General features: G+C 41.8%; 1 protein-coding gene across 1 annotated transcript in view; it reads right to left on the bottom strand.

Annotated features, from left to right (window-relative positions):
• Positions 1–25,674, bottom strand: part of Eif5b (eukaryotic translation initiation factor 5B) — a 57,078-nt gene that overhangs the window by 6,881 nt on the left and 24,523 nt on the right. Inside the window, exons 7-17 of the mRNA XM_021170786.3 lie at positions 16,098–16,196; positions 15,318–15,407; positions 14,396–14,470; positions 12,064–12,344; positions 10,983–11,090; positions 10,239–10,349; positions 7,126–7,193; positions 6,031–6,172; positions 1,558–1,689; positions 890–1,072; positions 606–767 (exon numbers count right to left, since the gene is read on the bottom strand). Coding sequence (XP_021026445.1) covers positions 606–767; positions 890–1,072; positions 1,558–1,689; positions 6,031–6,172; positions 7,126–7,193; positions 10,239–10,349; positions 10,983–11,090; positions 12,064–12,344; positions 14,396–14,470; positions 15,318–15,407; positions 16,098–16,196 — 1,451 coding nt within the window. The remainder of the gene's footprint in view (positions 1–605; positions 768–889; positions 1,073–1,557; positions 1,690–6,030; positions 6,173–7,125; positions 7,194–10,238; positions 10,350–10,982; positions 11,091–12,063; positions 12,345–14,395; positions 14,471–15,317; positions 15,408–16,097; positions 16,197–25,674) is intronic.

Below are 25,674 nucleotides of genomic sequence, written 5' to 3'. Positions count from 1 at the left end.
AATCTATGGGGAAATGGGAGAGTGAAAGGGAGGGGATAAACAGGGAATAAACACTTTGCTCTGCTGGCAGAGGGGAGTGAGCCAACTGCAGTCAGCTACGCCTACCAGGACGGAAGGAAGGAGAAAGGGATGGTGGCTCAGAGCAGGCACAGATGTCAGACTGAAAGCTGCAGTACAGATGGAGGATTCTAACTCCTGTTTGGGTAACACTGAGATGTGTCCTGCACGCACTGGGAAAACAGGCCCAAGTTAGCAGAAGGTGCACAAAGATGTGCACTTTCCATGCCCGTAGAGTGACAGTACAACAAAGCCACAGAGTGGGTTATAAAAGTGCTTTTCAGGTGAGAAGGGGCAGGGGCAGCACTAAGAATGGCTCCACTTCCACAGGAAGACTGTTAGTCATGACTCTCCATGCAGCACCCAAGGCTGTCTATCCTTAGGCAGTCCCAGTAACCTGACTACCCATGTCCACTTCTGCAGTAACACAAGGACAGGGACAAATGTGTGCTGTGTGTTACGTCAAGCAGCCCTCAGAAAGACAAAATGGCATCTGTAGATATAAGCATTGTGACGTCCCCATGTCCACGCCCGCCACCTTGGCTTACCTTCACACGTAATTCCTTCATAGGAGGAGGTAAAAGGAGGCCTCGAATCTGAGTGACAATGGGCCCTTCTACTCCAGGGACAATGATTGTATCCCCTTCCTTCAAACGTCCATTGATCAATATGACATCTATTGTGGTGCCCATTCCTGGGAGAGCTTTAACCTGTTTTCAGACAAACAAGACATGTACACATCTCTCTCTATCTGAAGGCATGTCACTGCTCTAGAAGCAGTGCACGTCCATTACTAAGGGGCTACAGCGTGGGGAGGAGGCCTGATGATTACCTCCATGACTTGTGCTCGCAGCTCTTCACAGTGTGCAAGCCTCTTGCTCAGCATGGTTTGAGTTAACTCCACAAGAAGGTAGATGAGACTTCCCATGCCATCACCAGTATGTGCAGAGGTAGGTACCAAGGACACGAAAGTGCGGGGATCTTTGTTCTCATAAAACAAAGCAGCATTCAAACCCTAGAAGCAAGAGCAGCACAGAGCACCATTATCAGAAGGCCCGGGCATAGCTATTTTTAAATTCCACAAATACACCCAAAGTACTGCTGGTCAGTAGGTACGTGCTTATCTAAACACTCAAGCCCCGCATTAAACAAACAAAAACCCCTAAATGAACACAATCCAGAAATAACTGTATAGACATTTAGAGAAAAAGGAAAACACAATTTCTAAATCAATGCAGTTTATAAGAATGCTCGGGCTGCAGAGAGAAAGCTGTCTGGTGTTAAAAATAGATCGAGCAAAAAACTGTGCACCCAGTACCCAGTCAGACAGAAGGCTGAGGAAGGAAGATCAGGAGCCCTGGAGTTTAACACCAGCCTGGAAACAGCAAAACCCCATCTCAGAAAAACTAACAATAAAACAGCAAAAACCAGGAGAGTAAAAAAAGTTCCCAGCTGAGAGGGGACATTCTGCTAGGTCCTTTAGAAAGAAATTCTCCCTACCTGCTGGGCAAATTCTACAATAATGGCCTTTGCACGCTCCTCAAATTCATCCTTTGTATTCTTCTTCTGCTTTTTTAAAGTGACAGCCACGTCGGAATCAGGGCTCTTCTTCCAGTCATACAACCTGTCAATCTGGGAAACGACATTCCAAAAGTCCAACATTGAAGGTTATAAGCTCCTCATTTGTTTCTGTCTCTATGCGCGTGCATTCGCACGCATTCACACACACACACACACACACACACACACACACACACACACACAGTGTAAAGAATTCAGGCATTTTCTTGTAAAGGTCCCCTTTAGAGGCTGTGCAAATGAAGCTCTCAAATGAGAAACTGCTGAGGTGGCATGCTGTCCGTTTTAGCCGCCAGTGAGTTGGTGTAAACCTGCTCTCTGCAGAACAGAAGGTCCTAGAATGATCCCATGAACACTAACACGTGAGTTATTAAATCAGCAGATAGGCAAGGACTAATGACAGCAAGTGCCAGTCAGTATGACGCAGTAACTGCTTCCTTGCTCAATCTAGAAATGATCAGCCTGACTAGTTAATAACAAGAGACTATTTCCTCAGTTGTCAATCTGTGAGATATTTCAGGTGAAGGAAATGCTAACTGCAAACAGAAATCAATATACTGCACCTGTAAATCTAGCCAATTATGCATCAATTGAAAAGATACTAATTTTGTTTATCCGTATCTCCCCTGTGAGTATGAGAATAAGAGAAGGAATTAATCACTAAGTAATGACAGAGAGTGTCACCTGACGGCGAGCCCACACTGACAAGGTAAGGGAGCAGCTTTGTCCGTCACTAAGAGAAAACCCAATTAAGGAGGAACAGACCCAAGATGACTGTCAGGATCAAATTACTGCTTGAGGTCTTTAAAATAATTTCTGAAAATATACTTAACATTTGTTCTAACCTTGACAAAAAGGCAAAAAGAAAAAGGGCTAATGTTTGTAGAGCTGAAGGAAAACCTGAGATGGTCTAAAAACCCAATTTTACTGGAAAAAGAAAAGATAAGTGATCTTGAAGACAGAGCATTGAGAAGCAGCAAAACTGCATATAGAAAAATATGATTGGAGGAAAAAAACTCCGCTTTAGTTTATCATATGACATTAAGTAATAAATTTAGTAGAAAATATCTGAACCACCAATAAAGATAGACTAGATGAACACTAATATAATTCAATACAACTCAAATATGATTGACCTATTACACAATCACACTGATAAAATTCTAAAAAGGAGAAAGTCTTAAAAGTAAGCAATATAAAAAACATGCAGAGTAACAGGAAAAGACAGAAGCAGAAAGCAACAAAAACAGGAAAACATTTAAGGGAAAAAAGAATTCCATAACAAGTGAAAGTATCTTCAAGAATGAAGGCTTCTGAAGAAACACATTTTTGTCATTAAAAAGAAAGGTAACAGAACTTTGTTACCATTAGGTTATACTTTTTAAAAAGACAGTTTTAAGGATGACCTGAACCAAAAAGATATTGGCAGGAAACTGAGTTCTGGAGAAGGCATGAGAATGACCCAGTGGTAAATGGGGTATGACAGTCCAAGATGGGTTCTGCTGTTTTACAGTCTTGATATTTATTCTTATGCTGGGCGTGGTGGTACACGCCTTTAATCCCAGCACTTGGGAGGCAGAGGCAGGCGGATTTCTGAGTTCGAGGCCAGCCTGGTCTACAGAGTGAGTTCCAGTACAGCCAGGGCTATACAGAGAAACCCTGTCTCGAAAAAATAAACAAAACAAAACAAAAAATATATATTCTCATTGTTCTGTCTGTGTGAGGGTGTGCACATGAGTGCAAGTGCAGAGATACAGTGCAGTTGGAATTAGCGGATGGTAGGAGCTGCCCAACATGGGTGCTGGGAGGTGAACTTGGGTCCTGTGCAAAAGAGCGCCTGCTGAGCCATCTCTCCGGGTCCTGTTTTGCTATCTTAAAAAAGGGTTTTAAAGTGAGCATTTAAAGTAAAAATACGAAACTGTGGGTTTATAGTAAAGAAAGAGAAAAGAGGGAGACAGCAACTACTGTAACTCTAAGGGATGCAGCACAGCAGAGTGAAGAGGAGCATGCAGCCGCACACCTAAAGCAGCCTGGGCCACTACACACTCCAGTGCCGACAGTGAGCTGTGATGCCGAGACTCTGCCAAGTGCTGTAAAGCGGAGGGAAGCAAACAAGCTCAGGTGAGATTACCGAACATCAAACACGGCACTGTGCTGACCAACAGTGGCAACGGATGCCGGCCAGTGAGACGCTTCAGCTCTGGACAAGTTAAGACAAACACTGTCTGAAAATAATGCATCTTGAATGTAACAACAAGGCAGAAGAAAACAATAAAGGTGCATCATATACTCCCAAGGAAAGGGAAGTAGCCACACCCTGCCACAGAAGATTTGAGGGTCAGACAGAAAAGCAATGTGTCAACAAGCCTCAGTAATCTCAACTGTCGTGCACACTTTAATTAGATCCCTTCAGAGCACACGAAGTAAAGCCTCACAAGGAGACAAATGAAGCAGCACTGTGGGAGGCGCAGGGCCCTCTGCAAGTCTATCACAGAGTCACAGGCACGGGTAAGAAGACAGAAGAAATCAGTGACCGTACACAACACCAAGCTGAACAAACATCACACAACAAGGCTGGTCCCAAGAGAGCACTGAAACAGCCAGAGATAATGTCCTCTGATCACACAGCAATTAAAAAGTATCTCAACCCACCCCCCGTAAAGTAGTGAATAGATCAAGCATAAACACAAGATGATCAACATAGTTTTTCCTAAAAAAGAAAATGTAAGCATTGCTTAAAACAGAAGCTGGGCATTGTGGCACTTATAAGCAGAGTCAGGAGGATCAAAGCCAACTTGAGGCCAGCCAGGGGCTCCTGAGGGGCTATCTTAGCACTGAGCAACACCCATTGGTCCTTTTGGTTGCTGTTGTTTTAAAGACACCTACACTCATGTACACACATACAAAGGTGTGTGGAGGTTAGTTTTTAAAAAGGAAAGGAATCCCAATGCAACAAAAGGTAGTTCTTTCAAAGACACAAATTTACAAACTGATGTCCAGGTATGATGGCACACACAAAGACTGTGGCAGAATTACAAATTCAAGTCTAATCTGAACTCAATAGTGAGATCATATCTCAAAACTAGCCAGACCCCAAAATATACCCAAAACAATGCTAACCAGGTTGTACAGAAACTCTAGAACACTATACTTTTAAAAATGCAAAATGATTCTCTTTGAAAAAATCTTCGCACAGAACATCCATCCATCCATATGATGCAACAGTTCTTCTATTAACTACTCACTCAAAGCAAACAAGAATAAGTGACTATATACAGATATCCACAGCTACACTACTAATAAGTAACTGGGAACTACAACCCATCTATGCACAGGAGGGACTTACCCAAGGCTGGTGTTAGTAGAGAATGGAACATTATCCTGCAGCCCTAAGTTAAAAGTGTTACTGCTCATCTAACAATCCGCAGAGAAGGGAGATGGCTGTGACAACAGCACACACTGACACTGGAAAGAGCACACACCACAGTCCCACCAGTACACTAGTACAGAGACAAAGGAACAATATTGTAAAGTCAGCATGTGCCTGGGCTAGAGGGACTGCATGCTGGAGAGTGACAATCAGAATTGTTACACAGCTTTCATGTTACACTAGATTTCTATCTTGTTTTAAAACTTAGCATATATTAATTGTATAATAATGAGCACCTTATTTTCATACACATAAATAATTAAACAAATTCACCATCCCTATTTCCTTCTTGTCTCTCCTCTCTCTTGATTCTCTTCTTCCTAAATAGTTCCTCCTTCTATTTTTGCTTTTTAGAAGTTAAATCAAGAATCAATATATGAGAGGACAAGTAGCATTTCTATGAATCTGACTTCCTACGTGGTGCTCAGCCCTACCCATTTCTATGACTGTGATTTCCTACGTGGTGCTCAGCCCTACCCATTTCTCAAAAGTGGCATCTTTTCACTCTTCAGATGACTGGTGACTGGCTGTCCTACACACTGACTAAAGTCGGCCTCGTCATACACTGTCACACAAGCAATCTACCAAGTCACATCCCTAGCCCACTCTTCCTTACGAATGAATGCTCCATTTTGCACATAAGGCATATTTTCTTTATTCACTCATTTACTAATGGGCTTCTAGGCTTAGTACGCGCACGCGCGCGAGCGCACACACACACACACACACACACACACACACACACGTATATAATGAACTGTTCTCAAAAATTCATACTGCCTTGCAAGAGGAGCCAAATTCTGTCCCCAGCAGCCAGGTGGCCGCTCACAAGCACTGTGAGTCACTGTCTTCAGGACTCCTTGGACACCAGGATTCCCATGTGTACAAATCCACACACGGACACATGCTTTAATAAAAAATGAAACAAATCTTAGAAAGAAAAGTATTTTCAGATGAGTGCTTACCTTATTAAGTGCAACAATGAAGGGACACTTTTTAGATTTGAGAATGTTGATTGATTCAATTGTCTGGGGCTCTAAACCATGCATAATGTCAACAACTAAAATGGCAATGTCACAAAGAGAGCTTCCTCTGTTTCTCAGGTTACTGTCAAAGGAAAAAAAAACCTGTGTAAGTGGAGGTCTTTTCAGTATTTTCCCTAAATTTAAATGTTTAATTTCTTTGTAAAGCCTAAAGAGACAGAAGAAAACACATGCAGTCTCTCTGGTTCTGCAGGGATTGACTGGTCATGAGCAACACACAGACAGCCAAATCCCTGTGATAGATATGGTTTCCAATACGGACTACACAATCCTCTCACATGTGCACAGCATCACCTCTAGGACAGATACACAGGCAGGACTGCCATCTCTGACCCAAAACTCCAAACCCTTCTAAGACACACACTCAATTTCAGACTTTTAGGATATCTGACTGGAAAGTGCACGGAGATGTAAAACATGTCCACTGCCAGGCACAGCAGGGAAGGGGGCTCAACTGAACCCCAGTGAGTGTGAGTGCTGGGTGAATTAGTGTTACACATGCAGTCGAGGGTGACAACAAGGGGAGTCTGGCTTAGCTGGCATGAACCTCAGGGCATACCCCGGATGTGCGGGGCATGCAGAAGAGTATGCAGCTGTGTATTAAGGACTCCCATTATCCCTTAAGTGGCTGGACACTCACCTAACAGACACGAAAACTGAGCCTGCTGGGATAAGCTAATGCCACAAGTTCCTCTAAGAGTGTGTGTGTGCGTGCGCGCATGTGTGTGTGTTTGAATATAGTGAAGTGAAAAAAATATTCCCTTGATAATAGTCTGCAGAAATTAGAACAGGAATTCATGAAGAAGTTTTCTTACACAGAAGTGATGCCCTTTCCAATCATAAAACATGTCTTTTATAGAAACCAAGAAAGCACAGGAAACATTATAAAACCAATGATGATCAAAAGATTAATTATGATACTGCAGATACCAAGGAACTATTCAGAGTTAATGACTACGCCCCAGTGTTTTGGCTCGCTGAGTTAAGTCGTGTCTGATGACAAATGCTCAGTCTTACCTGAAAGACTCGTGTCCGGGAGTGTCAATAATCAGCATCCCTGGGATCCGGACATTCTCTCTGTCAAACTAGCAAAGGAAGAGAAAGATGCAGAGTTTAAGAGCAGTCCAAACAATGAGAGCTTCTTTACAAAACTATTTACCAAAGCTTGACCACACCAGTGCTTCCTTTTCCCAAAGAATAATCTCAAAACGGAGTCAAACAGCCCAATGTTTAATATTCTCTTTAATATCAAAGTTTTGTAGAGACTGAAGATGGTTCAGTATTAAGGGCATGCCCTGATCTTACAGAGGATCCAAGCTTGATTCCAGGAGCCACATCAAGCAACTCAAAACCAGCCATGGCTCCAGAGGATCCAGCTGCCCACTGTCAGCCTCTCATAGGCAGCCATGCACATGCACATACACACACAGAAAAGTAACTTTTATGGAAGAAAAGGAAACAATTTTTGTTGAAGTTGTATGTAAGTCTGAAAAGTAGTTTAAATAAATCTGATTCAAATGGCAGAGAAGAACAGTCATCTATCTGCATTATCTACAAAAGCTGACTTGGAGTGTGTGTGTGTGTGTGTGTGTGTATCTGTCTGCATGCCTTTAACCCAGCACTCAGTGGGCAGAGGCAGGCAGATCTACAGAGTGAGTTCCAGGACAGCAAGGGTTATACAGATTAACCATGTCTTAAAATACAAAAATAACAAAAAGACTTTGACTTAATATCTACAGAATTTATCTGAGGACGGGATGGTTCAGTGGTTAGAGGCATTTCCAATACAAGCCTGTCAACTACTGAATTTGGTCACCAGATCTCATGATCTCATAGTGGAAGGAGAGTGACTCCTGAAAGTTGTCCCCGCCATGGCATGTGCACACCTACATACAGACACACCATAAATAAAAAATGGCCCAATTTTAAATAAATCTAAAATACCAAACAAAACTACCTCAAAATTATAGTTTAATAATACTGACCAAATGGATCAAAAGTGTTAATGAATGCACATCCTGCTTTAAATACAAGCATTTGATTACCTGGACAGTGTTCTTGAATACAATCGTTTACTAATTCCTTCATTCGCTCACTCACTCACTCACTCACTCACTCACTCACTCATTTTACAGTGTAGGTGGTGAATTCAGGCTCTGGACAGCCACATTCTAGCAGTGATGTACATCCACAGCCCTTGGAGTTTGTTTGAGTCTTAATATAAGTTTCAGGCTGGCCTCCAACATGCAATCCCCTTGCCTCAAACTCTCAAGTGCTATATTAAGCGCATGTCCCAGCACACCCAGCACACATCACAAGCCTGCTGACCCTAATACAATGATCCAGAATCTCAACCTTTGCCAGGACTCTGCGTTTTCCCGCTCTCATCTAAGTCAGTGATTGAAATGCATGAGGCTTCAAATCTATTTTTGTCGTAAATGAACATGTATTGGGAATTGTATTGTTTCCACTTCAGTGCCTTGAATATGAAGAGTAAATCACAGATATCATACTAGCTGTACAGAGAGCTACAGTACAGGCTTCATTTTAAGTTTGATCTTTAAGTACCAAAACCACAAGAGTTCACTGTTAGGAAACATCCAATGAGTAACAACACAAGTATTACTTAAGGGTGCTGGAAAGGTGACTCAAGGTCAAGAACAATGGCTGCTCTTCTAGAGCATCCAGGTTTGGGCCCCAGCACCCAAATTGGGTGGCTCATCATGACCAGCTGTAAATCCAAGTGATTCAACTGCTTCTTAAAAAACATAAAACTTTTAAAAAAAAATAATATTTTTTTTACCTTCTAAGAGGAAGTATGAATTTAAAATGCAGTGAGCCAGGGCTGGGGCTGTCTAGGATGTGCGAGCCTGAGGACATGATTCCAATGTCCTAAGCCTGGGTGCTGGCAGGGGGATGTAAATAGGCAGCTCACACACATTTACAGTTAAGTGAGGCTTGCTCTGTGTCTGCGCAGCAGCTGGAAGGCAGGCTCAGGGATGCCTGGACTATAGGAGAATCCATAAAATCCATAAAACAGAGATTCAAAACAACGTACTGCTAAAACAACACAATATTAAGTAACTGGAAAACTGGCCAAAGAAGCCAACACTAAGATAGAAAATGGCCAGATATCTCTTGAACAAACTTATAATTATGCAAGAAGAAAGGCAACGAAGTCATACTCAAGGAAAAACAAAAACAAAAATGATCAAAAACCAGTGAACTAAGGCTTAGGTAACTGGCTTTAAGGCTTAACAAGGCTCCATCTACTTCCTAACAAGGTCACACAGGGTTTGTACTATGAGTCCCAGTAAGCTTTTTACTACCTTCATTATATTAACATTGAAAATATGGGCATATCCAAGTAAGTAGAGAAAATATTCAGTTAGTATATTTATATAATTTGGTTCAACTTTTAAACTCCTATACAGCTTATGCTGGTCTGGACTAGGAACCTCAAACTGGACCTAAATATGCAGTAATCTTCCTGCCCCAGACATCAAAACCAGATCCTTGGGCATGGCAGAAAAGCACTGCCCACCGAGCAACCTTGCTTTCCCAGACAGAGTCCCTCATGTAACCATGGCTCTTCTAATAGTCTCTTACGTAAAAAAGATCTGCCTCAGGAGCCCCTTAAGCCCCTGAGGCCTTGCACATATGTGTAGAGATCAGCCTTTAAACATGAAGGGCTAAGGGTAAGAAAACACAGAAAAAAAAAAAAAAAAACAACAACGCAACTTCACAACAATGGGGCCTTGAGAAGCAGGGCAGCCAGTGGTCTAGAGCCAAACAGCACCAAGCAATTTCAGAGTGCTTTAGAGGGTCTCCAACATCCTTATGACTATTAAGCAAATCCTTTGGGAATGTACCCAAAGCTATGACAGTCATCAGAAAGCCTGGGGCTTATAGGAAGAGTTTCTCATACCTGGTATTTCTACCAACATATTTGAAAAGCATATGACTTTGTTCTACTACTATAAAAACTTCATAAAACTGCTATCATGTTGGAACCTGAAATTCAGGGTAAGCCGAATCTGGGTTCCTGGGCCATGCTCACTAACAATTGCCCTTTGAGGTGAGAGGTGTTTCTTATGTCAACCAAACAAATAACATATGAGGGAACTTACATTTTTAATCATCTTAGTTTGCTCATTAATAGCTTCAAGAGGAACATTTGTGGCACCGATCTGCTGTGTAATACCGCCTGCTTCGCCGTCTTGCACATGTGTGTGACGGAGCTATGAAAAGACAAAAAAATGAGATTGGTATTTTGGCATGAAGAACTCCTTTGAAGGCAGAGTGGCTGTATTAGTGACCCCAGAGAAAGCTCTCTGAACAGATACCTGGGTCCCTCCCTGTACTGGCTATTTTTGTGTCAACTTGACACAGCTGGAGTTATCACAGAGAAAGGAGCTTCAGTTGAGGAAATGCCTCCATGAGATCCAACTGTAAGACATTTTCCCAATTAGTGATCAAGGGGGAAAGGCCCCTTGTGGGTGGGACCATCCCTGGGCTGGTAGTCTTGGGTTCTATAAGAGAGTAGGCTGAGCAAGCCAGGGGAGGCAAGCCAGTAAAGAACATCCCTCCATGGCCTCTGTATCAGCTCCTGCTCCCTGACCTGTCTGAGTTCCAGTCCTGACTTCCTTTGGTGATGAACAGCAGCATGGAAGTGTAAGCCGAATAAACCCTTTCCTCCCCAACTTGCTTCTTGGTCATGATGTTTGTGCAGGAATAGAAACCCTGACTAAGACACTCCCCCATTCCCCTTTACTCAGTTACAAAATTGCTGAGGCCCTGACAGGCTGCCCGACAGCACAGCTGGGCAGACGAGCTTCTTTGTTCACAGACTATTAATGCACATGTTCTCTTACCTTATCTAGAATTTTTGTCTTTCCTGTGTCTACGTGTCCAAGCACACAGATGATAGGGGCTCTCAGCTTTTCTGTATTTACATTTTTACCATGTTCAAGTCGTCGTTTCTAGAAGGAGGGATCACAAATTAAACACTGTGCGTGCTTTCCACTCACTCTCTTAGCTTACACCCCATGCCCTGGTTAGCTGACTACACACAACTGCTTTTACTGTAGCTGCCTTTTTTTGAGACACAGTATCTCACTGAGCCCAGACTGAAGACAAACTCACCATGTAGTCATGGGGACCTTGAATTTCTGATCCTCCTGCCTCCACTTCACTAGTGCTTGGCTGCCTGACCAATCACTTGAGCACTGAGCTACAGGTACGTGCCACTGTGTCCAGATGCTACCCGAGGGATGGGAATGAATTCAATCCTACATTTGAAGCAAGCACTGTATCTATAGTCATACCTCCAGTCCTTAAACTACACCTTATTTCACATTTAACTGACAGAATTTTTTAAATCCCTTGATTTAAATAGGAGAAGTGCAACAGCTAAGCAGGCACATGCACTTACTACAAAAAAAGAAGCACATGCTTCAATCCTAGCACTGAGGGCACAGATGCAGAAGAAGAGAGTCAAGGCCAGTCTAGGCTACCAGACCCTGTCTTCAAAGGAATGAAAACATAAAAACTAGACAAAAAGACAAAATAAGCCAAGAAGCTTCATCAGCACTCAGATTTCAAACACTGAGACCAGGTGCTTACACCGGCCCTCTCTACGCACAAGGCAAGCATCTGCCCCGTCAGAGCCACGCTCAACACACCAGACATCCCTAAGCCACCACGCAACAGGATATTGATATCTGGAATAAATGAACAGACTCTGATGAAGCAGGCCCCATCCTGTCTAAAGAAAAAGGGACGCTCCCGGTTTAGAACAGTGTCAAAAATACAGCTTGGTCCAACATTACAAAAACTGGAGAGATATTAGTCATGTTACTATTTGTTAAAGCAGTGACTCTAAGCCTTTAGCTATACAAGCTAATGAGCACAAAGGGCTGAGGAAGGAAGCAAAGACGGAGTGCGGACAAATACCTCAATTCTCCGTTTCGCTTTGTCGTACGCCCGCTCTTCTTTAGTCCGATCGTCGTCGGAGTCGTACTCGGAGTCTGAGCTAGCGTCTTTGCTGGGCTTCGTGTCTCCGGCCTTCCCTGAGTCCTTCTCGTCCGACAGCTTGCAGTCCTCCTCGTCCCCATCGCTGCCTTCACTGTCCCCTTCCTCTTCCTCATCTTCACTCTCTTCCTCCTCCTCCTCCTCTTCTTCTTCCTCCTCTTCCTCAGGGTTTTCTTCTACTTCTATGTGAATCATATTTCCTTCTTTGAGGAAAAACAAATTGATTTTAAAATAAAAGTTAACATCATAGATTTATACCAAAAGAGCAGAGACTACAAAGTATGGAAAAATAACAGTGAAATTACACTAATTACAGCAGTCACCCTACACTTTGTTCCTGATAAATACCAAGTATTCATCTGTAGTCAGTGAAGACTACCACCCAGCAGTGAGAACTGAGGTCACTACATTCCACGACCCTGGGCAGGCTGACAGCAGGACAGCTCAGCTCAGCACAACATGGAGGCTGCTGTTCCTCACAATGTTGTGAGAGTTCTGGAAACAGGGAGACATTCCGAGTCCAGACCTGCCAAGGCTGAGTCAGGGAGGGAGACAAAGGGAGGGATGAATGGGTGGACACTAGTCTCTAGCACTGTTAGTGGGGATAAAATCCTAGAATGGTATACCCTAGATCAAACAGGAAATAACAAATGAATGCACTGCCCACTGGCTCATCATCTAAAATGAAACAAACTCATGCATCTGTTATCCAGATGCTAGTGTACTAGTGACTGAATATCCTTAATTTAAAAATCCCTGAATCTGAAATTCTCCAAAAACAATATTACTTGACTTTTCTCTTTTGACACAAGGCTTCAATTTTCTGATTCAAAACAAACCAAAGATACTCAAGATCTTCTGCTAAAAAATATAAAAAAATAAAAAATAAAGCTTGAAAAAGTAGTAAGAAAAATGAAGCAAAAGATGTTAAAAATGTCTTCTATCCAGAAAATACTTTACTATATATACAAAAGAAGAAGGACAAACAATGCAAGTTAAGAAACAGAATGAAAAGACAAAAAGGGATGGCATGTAAGCTGTAAAGCTGCTGGGAAAGGCGGCGGCACTGGACTCTTGGCATCTTAAACAAAGTCAGGTCAGTCAGAGCACAGACCCCTAGCACCCCAGCGTTCAGAGGCCAAGGCAGGAGCACACAGTTGAGGACATGGCTAGGCAGATGTCCTGTCTTTAAAAATAAAATGAGTTTGTATGCATGGGTGTGCTCATATGTGAACAAAATAATAAAATCTTGAACAAAATAATCAGCAATTAGTGGTCTCAATACAAAATCCAAGACATTCTACAGATTAAACAGCTTCTATCACATTTGAGAACAAAATATCTGAGCCACTGTATTTCTATGGTGAGAACCAGAGAACCTCTGAGAAAGAAACGACTCAGTGCCAGTAAAACTCCTGCCTAGTTGATGCAAAGCTCTGGGTTCACTGTCCAGCACCACAGATATTCATAAACACAAATGGAGGTGGGGTGGAAGAGAGGGAGAAAGGGACTATATAAATCATGGCATTCCCTGGTCATCAGTTTTTAACCCAGGTAGGTTAAAAACTCACTAGGTAAAATATATAGGAAAAAAAAAAAAAAGCAAACCACACTATAGTGAGTAAAACCCACTAGGTAAAGTATATAAAACAAGAAACTAGACCATATTAACATTAAAACTTACAGAATTCAGTGAAACCCATGGTTAACTAAAAAAATAAATTAAAAAAAGGAAGAGGAAGAATCTCAAAAATCAAAAAAGTAAACATTCTCAAAAGTACACGAAAGAAAATAGTAAGAAATTGCATTCAAAGAAAAGGGTTTTAGTCATAAAAGACCAAAGTTTACATCTTATTCACCATGAACAGGGAGTACGCCAATGTTTGCCTTGTGCTAGGCTCTGTGTAGGTAAGCTTTAGAGGCAAGCTAGGCATGCCATACTGTCTGGATAAATGCATTCTGGGTAGCTGTCACCTTGAAGGAAACCTTCTAAAACAACATTCAGAAATCAGGAACACAGGTGCATGGTCAGTGGGTGTGGCTGTGTAATTCAGGAACACACATATGTGGGCAATAGAAAATCAGGAACACAGGTGCATGGTTAGGCAATTACACATGTGGCTATGCAATTCAGGAACACACATAGGTAGGCAATAGGAAATCAGGAACACGCGTGCATGGTCAGTGGGTGTGGCTGTGTAATTCAGGAACACACATAGGTGGGCAATAGGTGCCCTGGCATACTCAGAGTTACCTTTCTCTCTCTCCTCATCACTGGCCATAGCTTCCCAGTCATCTAACCCAGCATCTTCAGTGTCTTCCTCTTCCTCTGTAAGTACAAGGTGCTACGTAAGGCTCACGCTTGCTTCCAGAAGTGTGACATTACGCTTGGACATACAAAAAGACATGATCCAGGTATGAAAAACTGTGTGGCTGTTTTCCTTGGGACTGTCTTTCCATGCACCTTGCAAGCTGTACGTTACAATGATTGACATTTCACTGTTCTAATCCAGTTTCAATATGCCATATTAGTTTAAAACCAGATCTTATGTCTGAATAAACTAAATTAAAAACCTCAACAACAAAATATTTGGATTTTTTAAAAGGATGAGCAGACTCAGTTCTCTAAAACTTTCAACTCACACATGACACACAGGGTTTTTATTTTACTCTCACCAGACTTATCTTTTAGTACAACATTTAGATAAAAAAGAAAAGGCAAAAATGTTGCCAGCCCTTGAAGGCTGTGTACACAAATGTACGGGTGCCTACACAATCAAATGTGTAAGCTGAATGCATTTAGATTAGTACGTAGGGGGGAACCTCTAAAGTTTCAAAATGTATGTTTCTGGTTCTTAGAAACGATCTAACTAAGGATATTTCCAATTTGCTTTTCAACCATAAAGTTAAAAACTCCAGGCTCAGAGATTTTTGACCATAAGTAAGAACAAGGAAATTCGGGAACTCTTCAGTGTCTCTCACAGACATTTTACTGACACTACTAAAAAAGAAAAATGCAGATCCAAGCATCACATTCATTTCATAATGGAAATGAAAAGAGATGGGCTAAAAAGAATGGAAGAAACCCATTCAAGCCTGTAACCCATCTGGCTCCAAACTACTTCTGAGTAGTGGACACTGCCTAACAGAACTCCTGAAACCCTGATGGTACTGGCCTGGCTCAGCAGAAGGTGCTGTCTCTTCCTTTTCTGGTCCTCCTTGGTCCACAGCCTCCACAGGAGCGCTTATTTCCAAAGTTTCAGATACTGAATAGGAGCAACAAAGTGTATTAGCCACATTTTGCAGTCTGTAATTTCTCTTCAAATATCCTGTTCAGCATAATAGGAATCCTTGAGACCTTTGATACCACTTTATAGAAAATCACTTTTGATACAGCAGAACACAAAAATCACAGGGCTAGAAGAAAAATAATTTATATTTTGTTATTTAAATGTAACAGTACCTATTCGTGGAATAAAATGCAGATATTCCAATCTGACATATTTTTTGAAGATGTATCTTATTGTGTGAATATACACGCACACCTGTGTGTAGGTAGAAAAGGCACTGGATCCCTGGGAGATGTATCACAGGCATTTGTGGGACACCCAGCTTGTTTCCTGGGTGCTAGGATCCTAATTCTGGTCCTCATGACTGAGCAACAAGCACTCTTTTAGCAACTGAGCCCTCTTCTCTAACACCTGAAGTACTTTTTCTGTTGCCTCTCATTTGAATCACATGAGAATAACTAAAAAGTTAAGGAACAGTGGATAGGAAAATGCAGTTCTGGGGGCTGGGGAGGAAACCAAGTACAGGCGCGCCTTTGGCTCCATAGGGCCCTGAGCTGTCCAACACCCTACAAACATACATGCTCGCACAAAGATGCTTTGTGTTGAAAGCTGTGAGGAGAGGCCCATGTAACCCCTCCTAAGGCGAAGGCTACTTCGTACACAAACCTTCTTTACTCTCTAGCTGCTGTGGTGTTTTCTTCTTCTTTTTATCTTCATAAACTGGCCTTTTCTTTGGCAATGAGTCTTTTGATGGCACTTCAACACCTAAGCAGTGAGGGGGAAAAAAAGAGAAAAAGTTAAGGCTTATACTCTCATATGGTTTATTTGGTACGGGAGAGAGAGAATTTAAAATGAGGCATAGTAGCTCATACTTCTAACCCCAGCACTTTGGGAGGGTGAGGCAAGGAGACCACCTTATTGAGGTTCTAGATCAACGTGGGCTACATGGGCTTCATCTCAACACTTCCAAAACAGTTTAAAAGGAGTTTAAAAGACACACACCCCAAAATACAAAAGGACATTCAGAGAGAAACCTATGGCTTCTTCCCGGGGTGCCTGTACATTCACATGTAAACACACTGAGGGCTAAAGAGTGTGTGGACCTAGCAAGTAGCATGGCAACGAAGCAGCAGAGCAGCTCTGGCACCTCGCACTGTCTCAATCAGCCAGAGCTCTTTAGTCTAAGTTCTTCAACCACACTGGTCAGCTGTTCTAAAAATGCCAAACAAGCACTGTCACCAGTCTGGCTTTTGCCATCAGAATGGATATGGGAGCCATCAGTACTTCACTTGTGCTTGTTTTATTTTAGACAGGATCATGTTATGTAGCCTAGGATAGTCTTGAACTCAAAGATCAACCTCTCTGCTCAAAAGTACTGGGGTTAAGAAGGGACTGGCACCAAGCCCGTCCCAGCATTTCATCTGTAACTGCTGACTCACTGTATTATACAAGTTCATCGACCCAGTTAATGGTTGAAGAGCTTCTGACCAAATCTACAGTAATACGAGAAACACAGATGTGAGTATTTTCACATGGGCTTCTTCATGAGTTATCTCTTGAATGACACAGAAGTTAAGTATGTGTTTAGTATTGTTCAAAACTGTCAGCTGTTCTTTAAAGTGGACTTTTAGACTTAGCTTTCAAGTTTACAGTTTACTGTTAAAGTGGCCATTCAAATCTTTTATATGCTTTTATATGGAGGTGTTCGGTTTCCAACTGTTGAATAAAAGGCTTTAATAGACCTCAGATAGTCTTCATAAAATATGAACTAGGAAGGTGTAAATTCTCCTTCCTTTATGGTTTCTATTTTATTACACTTATGTGTCCTTGGCATCCACAATGTCACGGGACAGATGTGAAGATCAAAGGGTAACTTGGCAAAGTTAGTTCTCTCCCACCATATGGGTATCAGGGGCTGAACTCAGGTTATCAGGTTTGGAGGCAAGTTCCTTAAGTCACTGAGCCACCTTGCCGGGCCCTTAATTATACTTTTAAGAGACATATCTGGAAACTCCCCGCCTAACACACTTTCTCCTATTTTTCTCTTAAAGTTTTGACATCTAATATTTAGAACTAAGATCCATTTTGAATTAATAAAAGTGGGGATAAGGACAAGTTTCTGCATAGGGATATTCAATCGTTTAACATTTGTTCAAAATAATCTACATGCATTGCATCCACTGAATTTCCCTCTATAAAGGAGAATGAAGTCACTCTCATGTGCAGGTGCTGCTCTGCGCATCTCCTTTCCACCCACGTGCCAATCACTGATCCAATATAACACTACAATGATCCTTGGGGCTCTAGACTGTGTTTTAAATTTTTATTTAGAGTAAATCTTGTTATCGGGTAATTTGAGGCTTCCAAATTACTGTTTTCAAAAGCATTCTTGGGAGGGCTGGAGAGAGGCTCAGTGGTTATGAGCACCTGCAGTTCTTGCACAGGAAGGGGTCTAGTCCCCAGGACCACATGGCAGCTTATAACCATCCATAACTCTACTTCCAAAGGACCTGATGCCTTTTCCTGACCTCTGTGGGCACCAGGCACCATACATGCACATACACATATATACAGTTAACAACACTCATACACCGTGTGTGTGTGTGTGTTTGTGTGTGTGTGTGTGTGTTTCCCCCCAAGGCAGGGGACTATGTAGCTCTGGCTGTCATGGAACTCACTATGTAGAGCAGACTGGCTTTGACTCATTTGCTTCCCAAGTGCTAGAATTAAACATGTCCACAACACGCCCAGCTTAAATAAACCTTAAGAGGTTTTAAAGCAATCACTTTGGCTATTCTAAGTCAACCTTTTCATGTCTGTGTTTTAGAAACAGGAAGCAGAGCACTGTAAAGTGTCATTCTGTAATTTCAATTGAGATCCCACTGAATCCATGGGTAAATTAACCCAATTTAGGGAAAGCTTCACAGTCTTGAGTCTTGGGGTTAACAGTATGTTTTATACAGTCATTGTTTTGATTTATTCTTTACTGTTTTACAATTTTCAGATTTACAAGTAATAGATTTATAATGCTTCCAGTTTCTTTTGTGGATTGGCTTAATAAATGTTACTGCTCAAGTGTTTGTTTTTCTGCAGTAGCAAATAGCTGGCACAAAAACACAACTGATGTTTACATACTGATCGTCTATCTGCCAGTTACAGCCCTGGTAACCTCATGCTTAGCGCTACATCTGTCTTGGTGAAGAAGATGCCACAGCATTTTTCTATGTTGATGACCATAACCTGCAGAGGAAGCTTCCTAGCCTCTTTGCAGTCTGCCTGCCATACACTAGGACATCACAGCATGACACTCAATGAGCATGGTGAGCAAAGGCTGCCCTGCCTTTTCCATAATAAGGATTTCTTTTTATTCAATTTGAAAGTTACTTTAGTTGTATGTGTGTGCATGAAGTCATATATTTGGAAATGAGTCAGAGGACAATTTAAAGAGTCTGTTCTTTTCCTTCCACTATGTGAGTCTTAGAGATCAACCCCAGGGTAACAGGTCTGGCAGCAGGTGTCTTTATCCACTCAGCCATCTTTTCCGCTTACTGTTAAGGTTTCTTCTTCAGCTTTTTACCACTAATTTAACAGCTGTGCCTTTTGGGGGGTTGGGAGTGTGTAGTAGAAGGAGACTGATATCTTAAAATGTCAGACCAGGAAGTTCAGTGATACTGTTTGTAAATATCAGGTGTAAATGACAACTCGCTAAATCTTTAGACTGCTAAAATGAAAAGACAGTGATTGATTTTCAAACATTAAGTCAGTCTTACATTCCCAGGATTATACCCAATTTATGAGATTATCCTTATGTATAACATGTGCAAATACTTATGTAAATCTATAGATATCAATACATATTCATAAATATCCATCTATCTATCTATCTATCTATCTATCTATCTATCTATCTATCTACCTACCTACCTACCTACCTACCTACCTACCTACCTACCTACCTATCTACCTACCTACCTACCTACCTACCTACCTACCTACCTACCTATCTCTTTGACCCTGTTAATGAATGTTCCAAGTGCTTGAATGTACCAAGCTTGCTTGATTAATTGCTGGCCATGATGATTTGGAATCTTTGGCATTAACAATCTTGTCATTAGCTTATATTGTGTCACAGCTCAGCTGTTCTAAGGAGAGACATTTCATAGTAGCTGAGCAGCAGTATAGAGAGTAGAGCATAGGTTTGAGGTCAGCCCTGTGAGCAACTTAAGGCTGTGAAGACAATACCAGGGATTACAAGAATGCAAAAGACCCGGGGATGTTTGTGACCTGTGAAGGTACAGTTTTGCAGAAGACTGGCCTTTTGCCTTTAGAAGTAGCCCTCCCCTTTTAGCTGGACCTGAGTCCCAAACTGACTGACCACTGGGACAAGGAGTCAGCTAATTACAACTCCACAGAGCTCGGTGGTCTCTTGAGGTTTCCAGCTCTGTGACCCTAGTGTCACTCAGCCAAAGCATGGAGAAAAAAAACTGTCAGCAAAAAAAAGTGAGTTGTTCCCTTAAACTTTTCTGATATCAGAGATTCCTTACTCAACAACCCTGGCCATCATTAAGCAAACAAATAGGAATACTACTCTAATTTCACATAATGTTATACAATAATGTACTCAATTCAAAAATGAAGAAAATTATTTAAAATTTTACAAATGAAGGGAAATTCCGAGACTCTTCTCATTCCACAAAGGACCACAACCATCTTCCTTCTGATACAGTCCATAAACTGAGGCTGTAAAGCATTGAAGCACAGCTCAGAATCAGCCACAAGTGGCAAGGGTGAGCTTCACTTGCCTCTAAACTCTCACAGGGATGCCTCAAAGAGAAATGCAGGACCTATTTCAGGATCTACTTTCTCAAACACATCCTTAGTAATACAAAGTTTATGCCATCTGTCTCTTGACTGGACTTCAGATAAATCTGCTGCTTTCCCCAATCCCCAACTGGAGGACTCAAGCGACAGGCGACTATGATAGACAATGGTGCCCGCCTGCTCCCCATCCTGGAGTAGCACACACTTTATCTCGTCACCAAGAGACAAGATGAAACATAATACACACAAAACACTGAAGCTTTAAAGAATTCACAAAGAAAACAAAAACACATTGTAACTGTGGAAGGTAGACCAAGAATCTTCCTAAAGATGCTCATGTCCTAAATCTCACACAGAGTGGGAACGTGGAAGAAGAGCAGACAGATGACGAAGATGGCCTACATGACATGATTTAACATTAAGCACTTAAATGTGTGTGGAGTAGGGAAATTACCTGGCTCGAGCCAACTTCCTCATGGCATTCTTCATGAGTAAAGGAGAGCCTTTTCCAGAGAGTCTGGGATCAGAGGGAGATGTGGCTGAACACACAGGTAGAAGATGAAGGCTTCAAAGATGGACACTCGTGAGCCATGGAATGTGAGTGGCCTCTAAAGGCTTTTAGAAGAGACCACAGAATGTTCTTGTTCAGAAGCTCTACAAACACACAGTGCTGCCAACACTCCAGTCCAGTCCTGCCTTTCAGTTACACAATTGTAAGCTATACAATGTGTGTTGTTTTCAGGTAGTTTGTGGTAATTTACAACACAGTCATAATAAGGTACCTGTGCCTTCTGCCAGCTTAGGAACTGCTGAGAAGCAAACACAAAGGAAACTGTGTTTGTACCTCAACATTCCATAGTAAATATTTCCTTGGCTTTTTGACAAGGTTAATAAAGCTTTCTAATGGTCCTTTATGTGTACTGTCAAGTTATTCTGCAAGATTCACAGAGACCAACACTACCAGGAACACTGGGTGAATGTCCAAACCCTACAGGCGCCAACAGTCCCCCACTGTCATCTGTGTATGGAGTCCCTTTTTACCATGTTTCAAAATTACGTTTGTTTCCTGGTTAACATCCTCTTCACTGAAATAATTTACGTTCTGGGCTTTTCTTATCAATCTATATTGTTATGAGTAATAATTTGCTACACTATATTTTTAAAAATGCAACACCAAGTGAGATTCAATACAGTGACTTATTCAAAGTAAAAACTTCTAATTTCAAGTCATTAATCTATTTCCATTTGAATTCATTGTTATCATTTTTATTATTTTAATGTTTTTTCCCAAATAAAGGAGTTAAGGAGTACTGTTGAGACACTAGAGTAAATCCATGTCTAATTTGTAACATTACGAAGTATGAGGGCATATCCTCTTCTCAGTTTACAGTTACTGGTAGAGATCTACAAATGAATGGTAGCATATTACAGCCCTCTTCTCTACTCCTATAACACAATAAGATACCTTTTCAGAAACTCAGACTCCTTTCAGCTAACACAGGCATTCAGTCTGGTCACGACTTTTACAATACAGACAGCAGCAGGATTATATGGTATTTTGAATAAAATCAAAATTAAGACTCAGAATGTCTCTAACTTTAAAGTATAGGGGTGTGTGTATGTAGGTGGGTAATGATAAAAGCTAGAATTGCAAAGATCAGTGTTAAAACTATGAAAACAGAAATCTTTTAAGCAAACCAAAGAAAGAGGTTGTGTACAATAGACAGTACAGCTTCCCTGCCTAGCAGCCCACATCCACCAGGTCAACAGCTTAATCCAAAGGAGAAAACTGCACGCTGATAACTAGGCCAGATTTACTCAACTGGGTTCTTAAAAATCAACACAAGCACTTCTGTGCAATCAAGACATCACACTCAAATACTCCAAGGTGACTGAAAACCTCCAGCAATTTCCACAGATAGCAGAAAATCCCTGCAGATATCCAGGAGAACATTCTGAATTTACTGAGTAGGTTTTACATTGTTCTAGGCAATGGATGTGACAACTTCTCTCTCCGTAGTGTGCTACCTTTCAAAGACAGAGTGAGACAACACTAGAGGATCTTTGCTAAGAGTAGTCACATCATTATAGACTGTGGACAGCCTTCAGAGCTGAAAAATTAAAACTTTCTATTACTAGGCCATGTGGAACCAGAAGCTCTCAGGCACAGGACAGCATTAAAGACTGGGAAAAAGAGACCCAGGGTCAGAGCTGCCTCTTCAGAAACAATCTCTTCCACACAGGTTGTAAAGACTGATAAAGCCTGATAGTAAATAATTTATAATCTTAATTTCCATCTAATTACATCTCTAGCTACTCCATAAAACAGCATTTCTGAGCCTGTAAAATTATTCTCTTCCTGTTCCATTCACATTTGTTCCAAGAGCCTTTCATCACCAGTGGCTTCTGAGGTCTGCTTGGGCACTAACTATATGCAACTGTATTCTCTAACACCACTAGTTTTTTAAGGTATATCCTCAATTAATAAATTTTCTGAAATCTATGTACAAACACAATAAAGAGTTCATCCCAAAAAACAAATAGGTTTCTGTCTGACAAGCAAACAGCTTCAGCTCTGTGCATCACCATTTCCTATGATGATAGGTCTCAACAGCAATGTCAAAGGCCACCACAGCATCAGTTACAAAGTACACACTATCTGAGTCACTGATATCATTCTAAACAAGTTCCTTACATGACTACATACAAGTTTAAGGAATAAGTGGCAGCAGATGCTGGCGAGGATGTGGAGAAAGAGGAACACTCCTCCACTGCTGGTGGGATTGCAAGCTGGTACATCCACTCTGGAAATCAGTCTGGTAGTTTCTCAGAAAACTGGACATAGTACTACCTGAGGACCCAGCTATACCACTCCTGGGCATATACCCAGAAGATGTTCCAACATGCAATAAGGACACATGCCCCACTATGTTCATAGCAGCCATATTTATAATAGCCAGAAACTGGAAACAACCCAGATGCCTCTCAACCAAGGAATGGATACAGAAAATGTGGTACATTTATACAATGGAGTACTACTCAGCTATTAAAAACAATGACTTCATGAAATTCACAGGCAAATGGATGGAACTTGAAAATATCGTCCTGAGTGAGGTGACTCAGTCACACAAGAACACACACACGGTATGCACTCACTGATAAGTGGGTATTAGCCCGTAAGTTCTGAATATCCAAATTCAATTCACGGGCCATATGAAGCCCAAGAAGAAAGAAAGCCATGGTGTGGATGGTTCAGTGCTTCTTAGAAGGAGAACCAGACACTCACAGGAGGAGATGTGGAGACAAAGTGTGGAGCAGAGACTGAACAGGAGGCCATCCAGAGACTGCCCCACACGGGGATCCATCCCATACATAGCCACCAATCCCGGATGCTATTGTGGATGCTGGGAAGTACGTGCTGACGGGAGTCTGATATGGCTGTCTCCTGAGAGGCTCTGCCAGAGCCTGACAAATACAGAGGCGGATGCTTGCAACCAACCAACCATTAAACTGAGCATGGGGTCCCCAATGAAGGAGTTGGAGAAGGGACTGAAGGAGCAGCAGCCCCATGGAGGGAGCAACAGTGTCAACCGGCCAGATCCCCCTGGAGCTCCCAGAGACTGGACCAACAATCAACAACCAACAATCACCAATCATGGAGGGACCCAGGGCTCCAGCCGCATATGTGGCAGAGGATGGCCTTGCTGGACATCAGTGGGAGGAGAGGCCCTTGGGCCACAGGGTGTTTGATGTCCCAATGTCGGGGAATGCCAGGGAGGGAAGACAGGAGTTGGGTGGGGTGGGGTGGGTGGGAGAGCACCCTCATAGAGGCAGGGGGAAGGAGGACAGGATAGGTTGCCAAAGGCGAGACCTGGAAAGGGGAAAACATTTGAAACGTACATAAAGAAAATATCCAATTAAAAAAAAAAGTTTGAGGAATATAAGGAGGAAATTAAGGGAAGACCCAGAAAGAAAGTTTTCTCAATGGAGCAAAGACATTATTTTAGGTTTTATCAGTTAAAACCACAACTATATGATTGATTTGTCATCTTTAAACACCATCAACTAGGACAGAAACCAAGGCTGTGTGATAAATAGCTGATTCCAGATCTACAACAAAAACATGGGTGAACCTAGAAGGAAGAAATCAGTTAACACCATGGTCCTGTGGAAGTCAGTCAGTGCCATGGACTTCCACTGGGGAAGATGATGCAATGAGTATCAAATGCATCAAGAGGTAAAATCAGTAATCGCCACTCATTTATATAGTCACAAAACCAAAAAACAGAATTAAATTCACAAGACACTTTTTAAGGTTGTCAGACACCAACTAATTATTCTGAAGCCTTACAAGGGGAAAAGAAGTAAACACTTATCTTGACATCTCTGGAAGAAAACTGTGTTTGAAGTATTTCGATACCTTGGTTAATTCAATGTAGAATAAAAGGAAAAATTAATTATTACCAATGTTGTAATTCCTAAAGAATACTGAATAAAAGGTAACAACTGACTGGATGTTAGAACTATTACTGAAGGGGTTGGTTTAAGTTTTGTTTTGTTTTACAACAGGGCTGCTCTTCAAACCTGACACTGCAGCACATCAGAAAGCCCAACTGTCCCAGCTGATGTGAGCAAGTATACAGTACCACTAAGAAGCTGCCAAGCTGTGGAATCTAAGAAATTACAGAATAAAAGCATGCTGTTTACCAACATCAGGAGAGTGTAATTCTACAAGGTGAGAATTTGAGATATTCTAGTGAACTCTCCAGAATGGTCAATAACTACATGGCATGTCAAAATGGAGGTGGGTGGTAGAACTGAGAGACAAACCTATCAACCAAATGCAATCTGACCCTCACATCTGGATCCAGATTTAAACCAACCCAGTTATAAGATCTCTGAAAGACTGAGGAAAATAACGAAAACACAAATCAGAAATAAAAAGGTAATGTGGGCTGAGTAGGCGGCTTAGCTGGTAAACACCTGCAGGGTGATCATGAGGATGCGCTAAGACATCCAGCACTTACACTAAAAAGCAAGCAAGCAAACCTGCTCAGAACTGCTGTGCACACCTGTAACCCAGCACTGGGAGGCTGAAGGCTGGCAGACCCACTCGAGACAAGTGCTGTGCTCCAGCTTTAGCCAAAGATCCTGTCTCAAAAACATAAGGTGGAGAAGCAATTAAGACACTCAGTGTCGGGGGCTGGAGAGATGGCTCAGTGAGTAAGAGCACTGACTGACTCTTCCAGAGGTTCAATTCCTAGCAACCACATGGTGGCTCACAATCATCTGAAATGGGAGCTGATGCCCTCTTCTGGTGTCTGAAGAGAGCAATAGTGTACTCATATACATATAAATCAATCAACCTATCTATCTATCTATCTATCTATCTATCTATCTATCTATCTATCTATCTATCTAT

The sequence above is a fragment of the Mus caroli genome, unplaced genomic scaffold, assembly GCF_978045245.1.
Source record: "Mus caroli unplaced genomic scaffold, Mus_caroli_1 scaffold_1, whole genome shotgun sequence".
NCBI lineage: Eukaryota > Metazoa > Chordata > Mammalia > Rodentia > Muridae > Mus > Mus caroli.
Note: the sequence above shows the minus strand (reverse complement) of the source record. Positions and strands in the feature narration are given on the sequence as shown.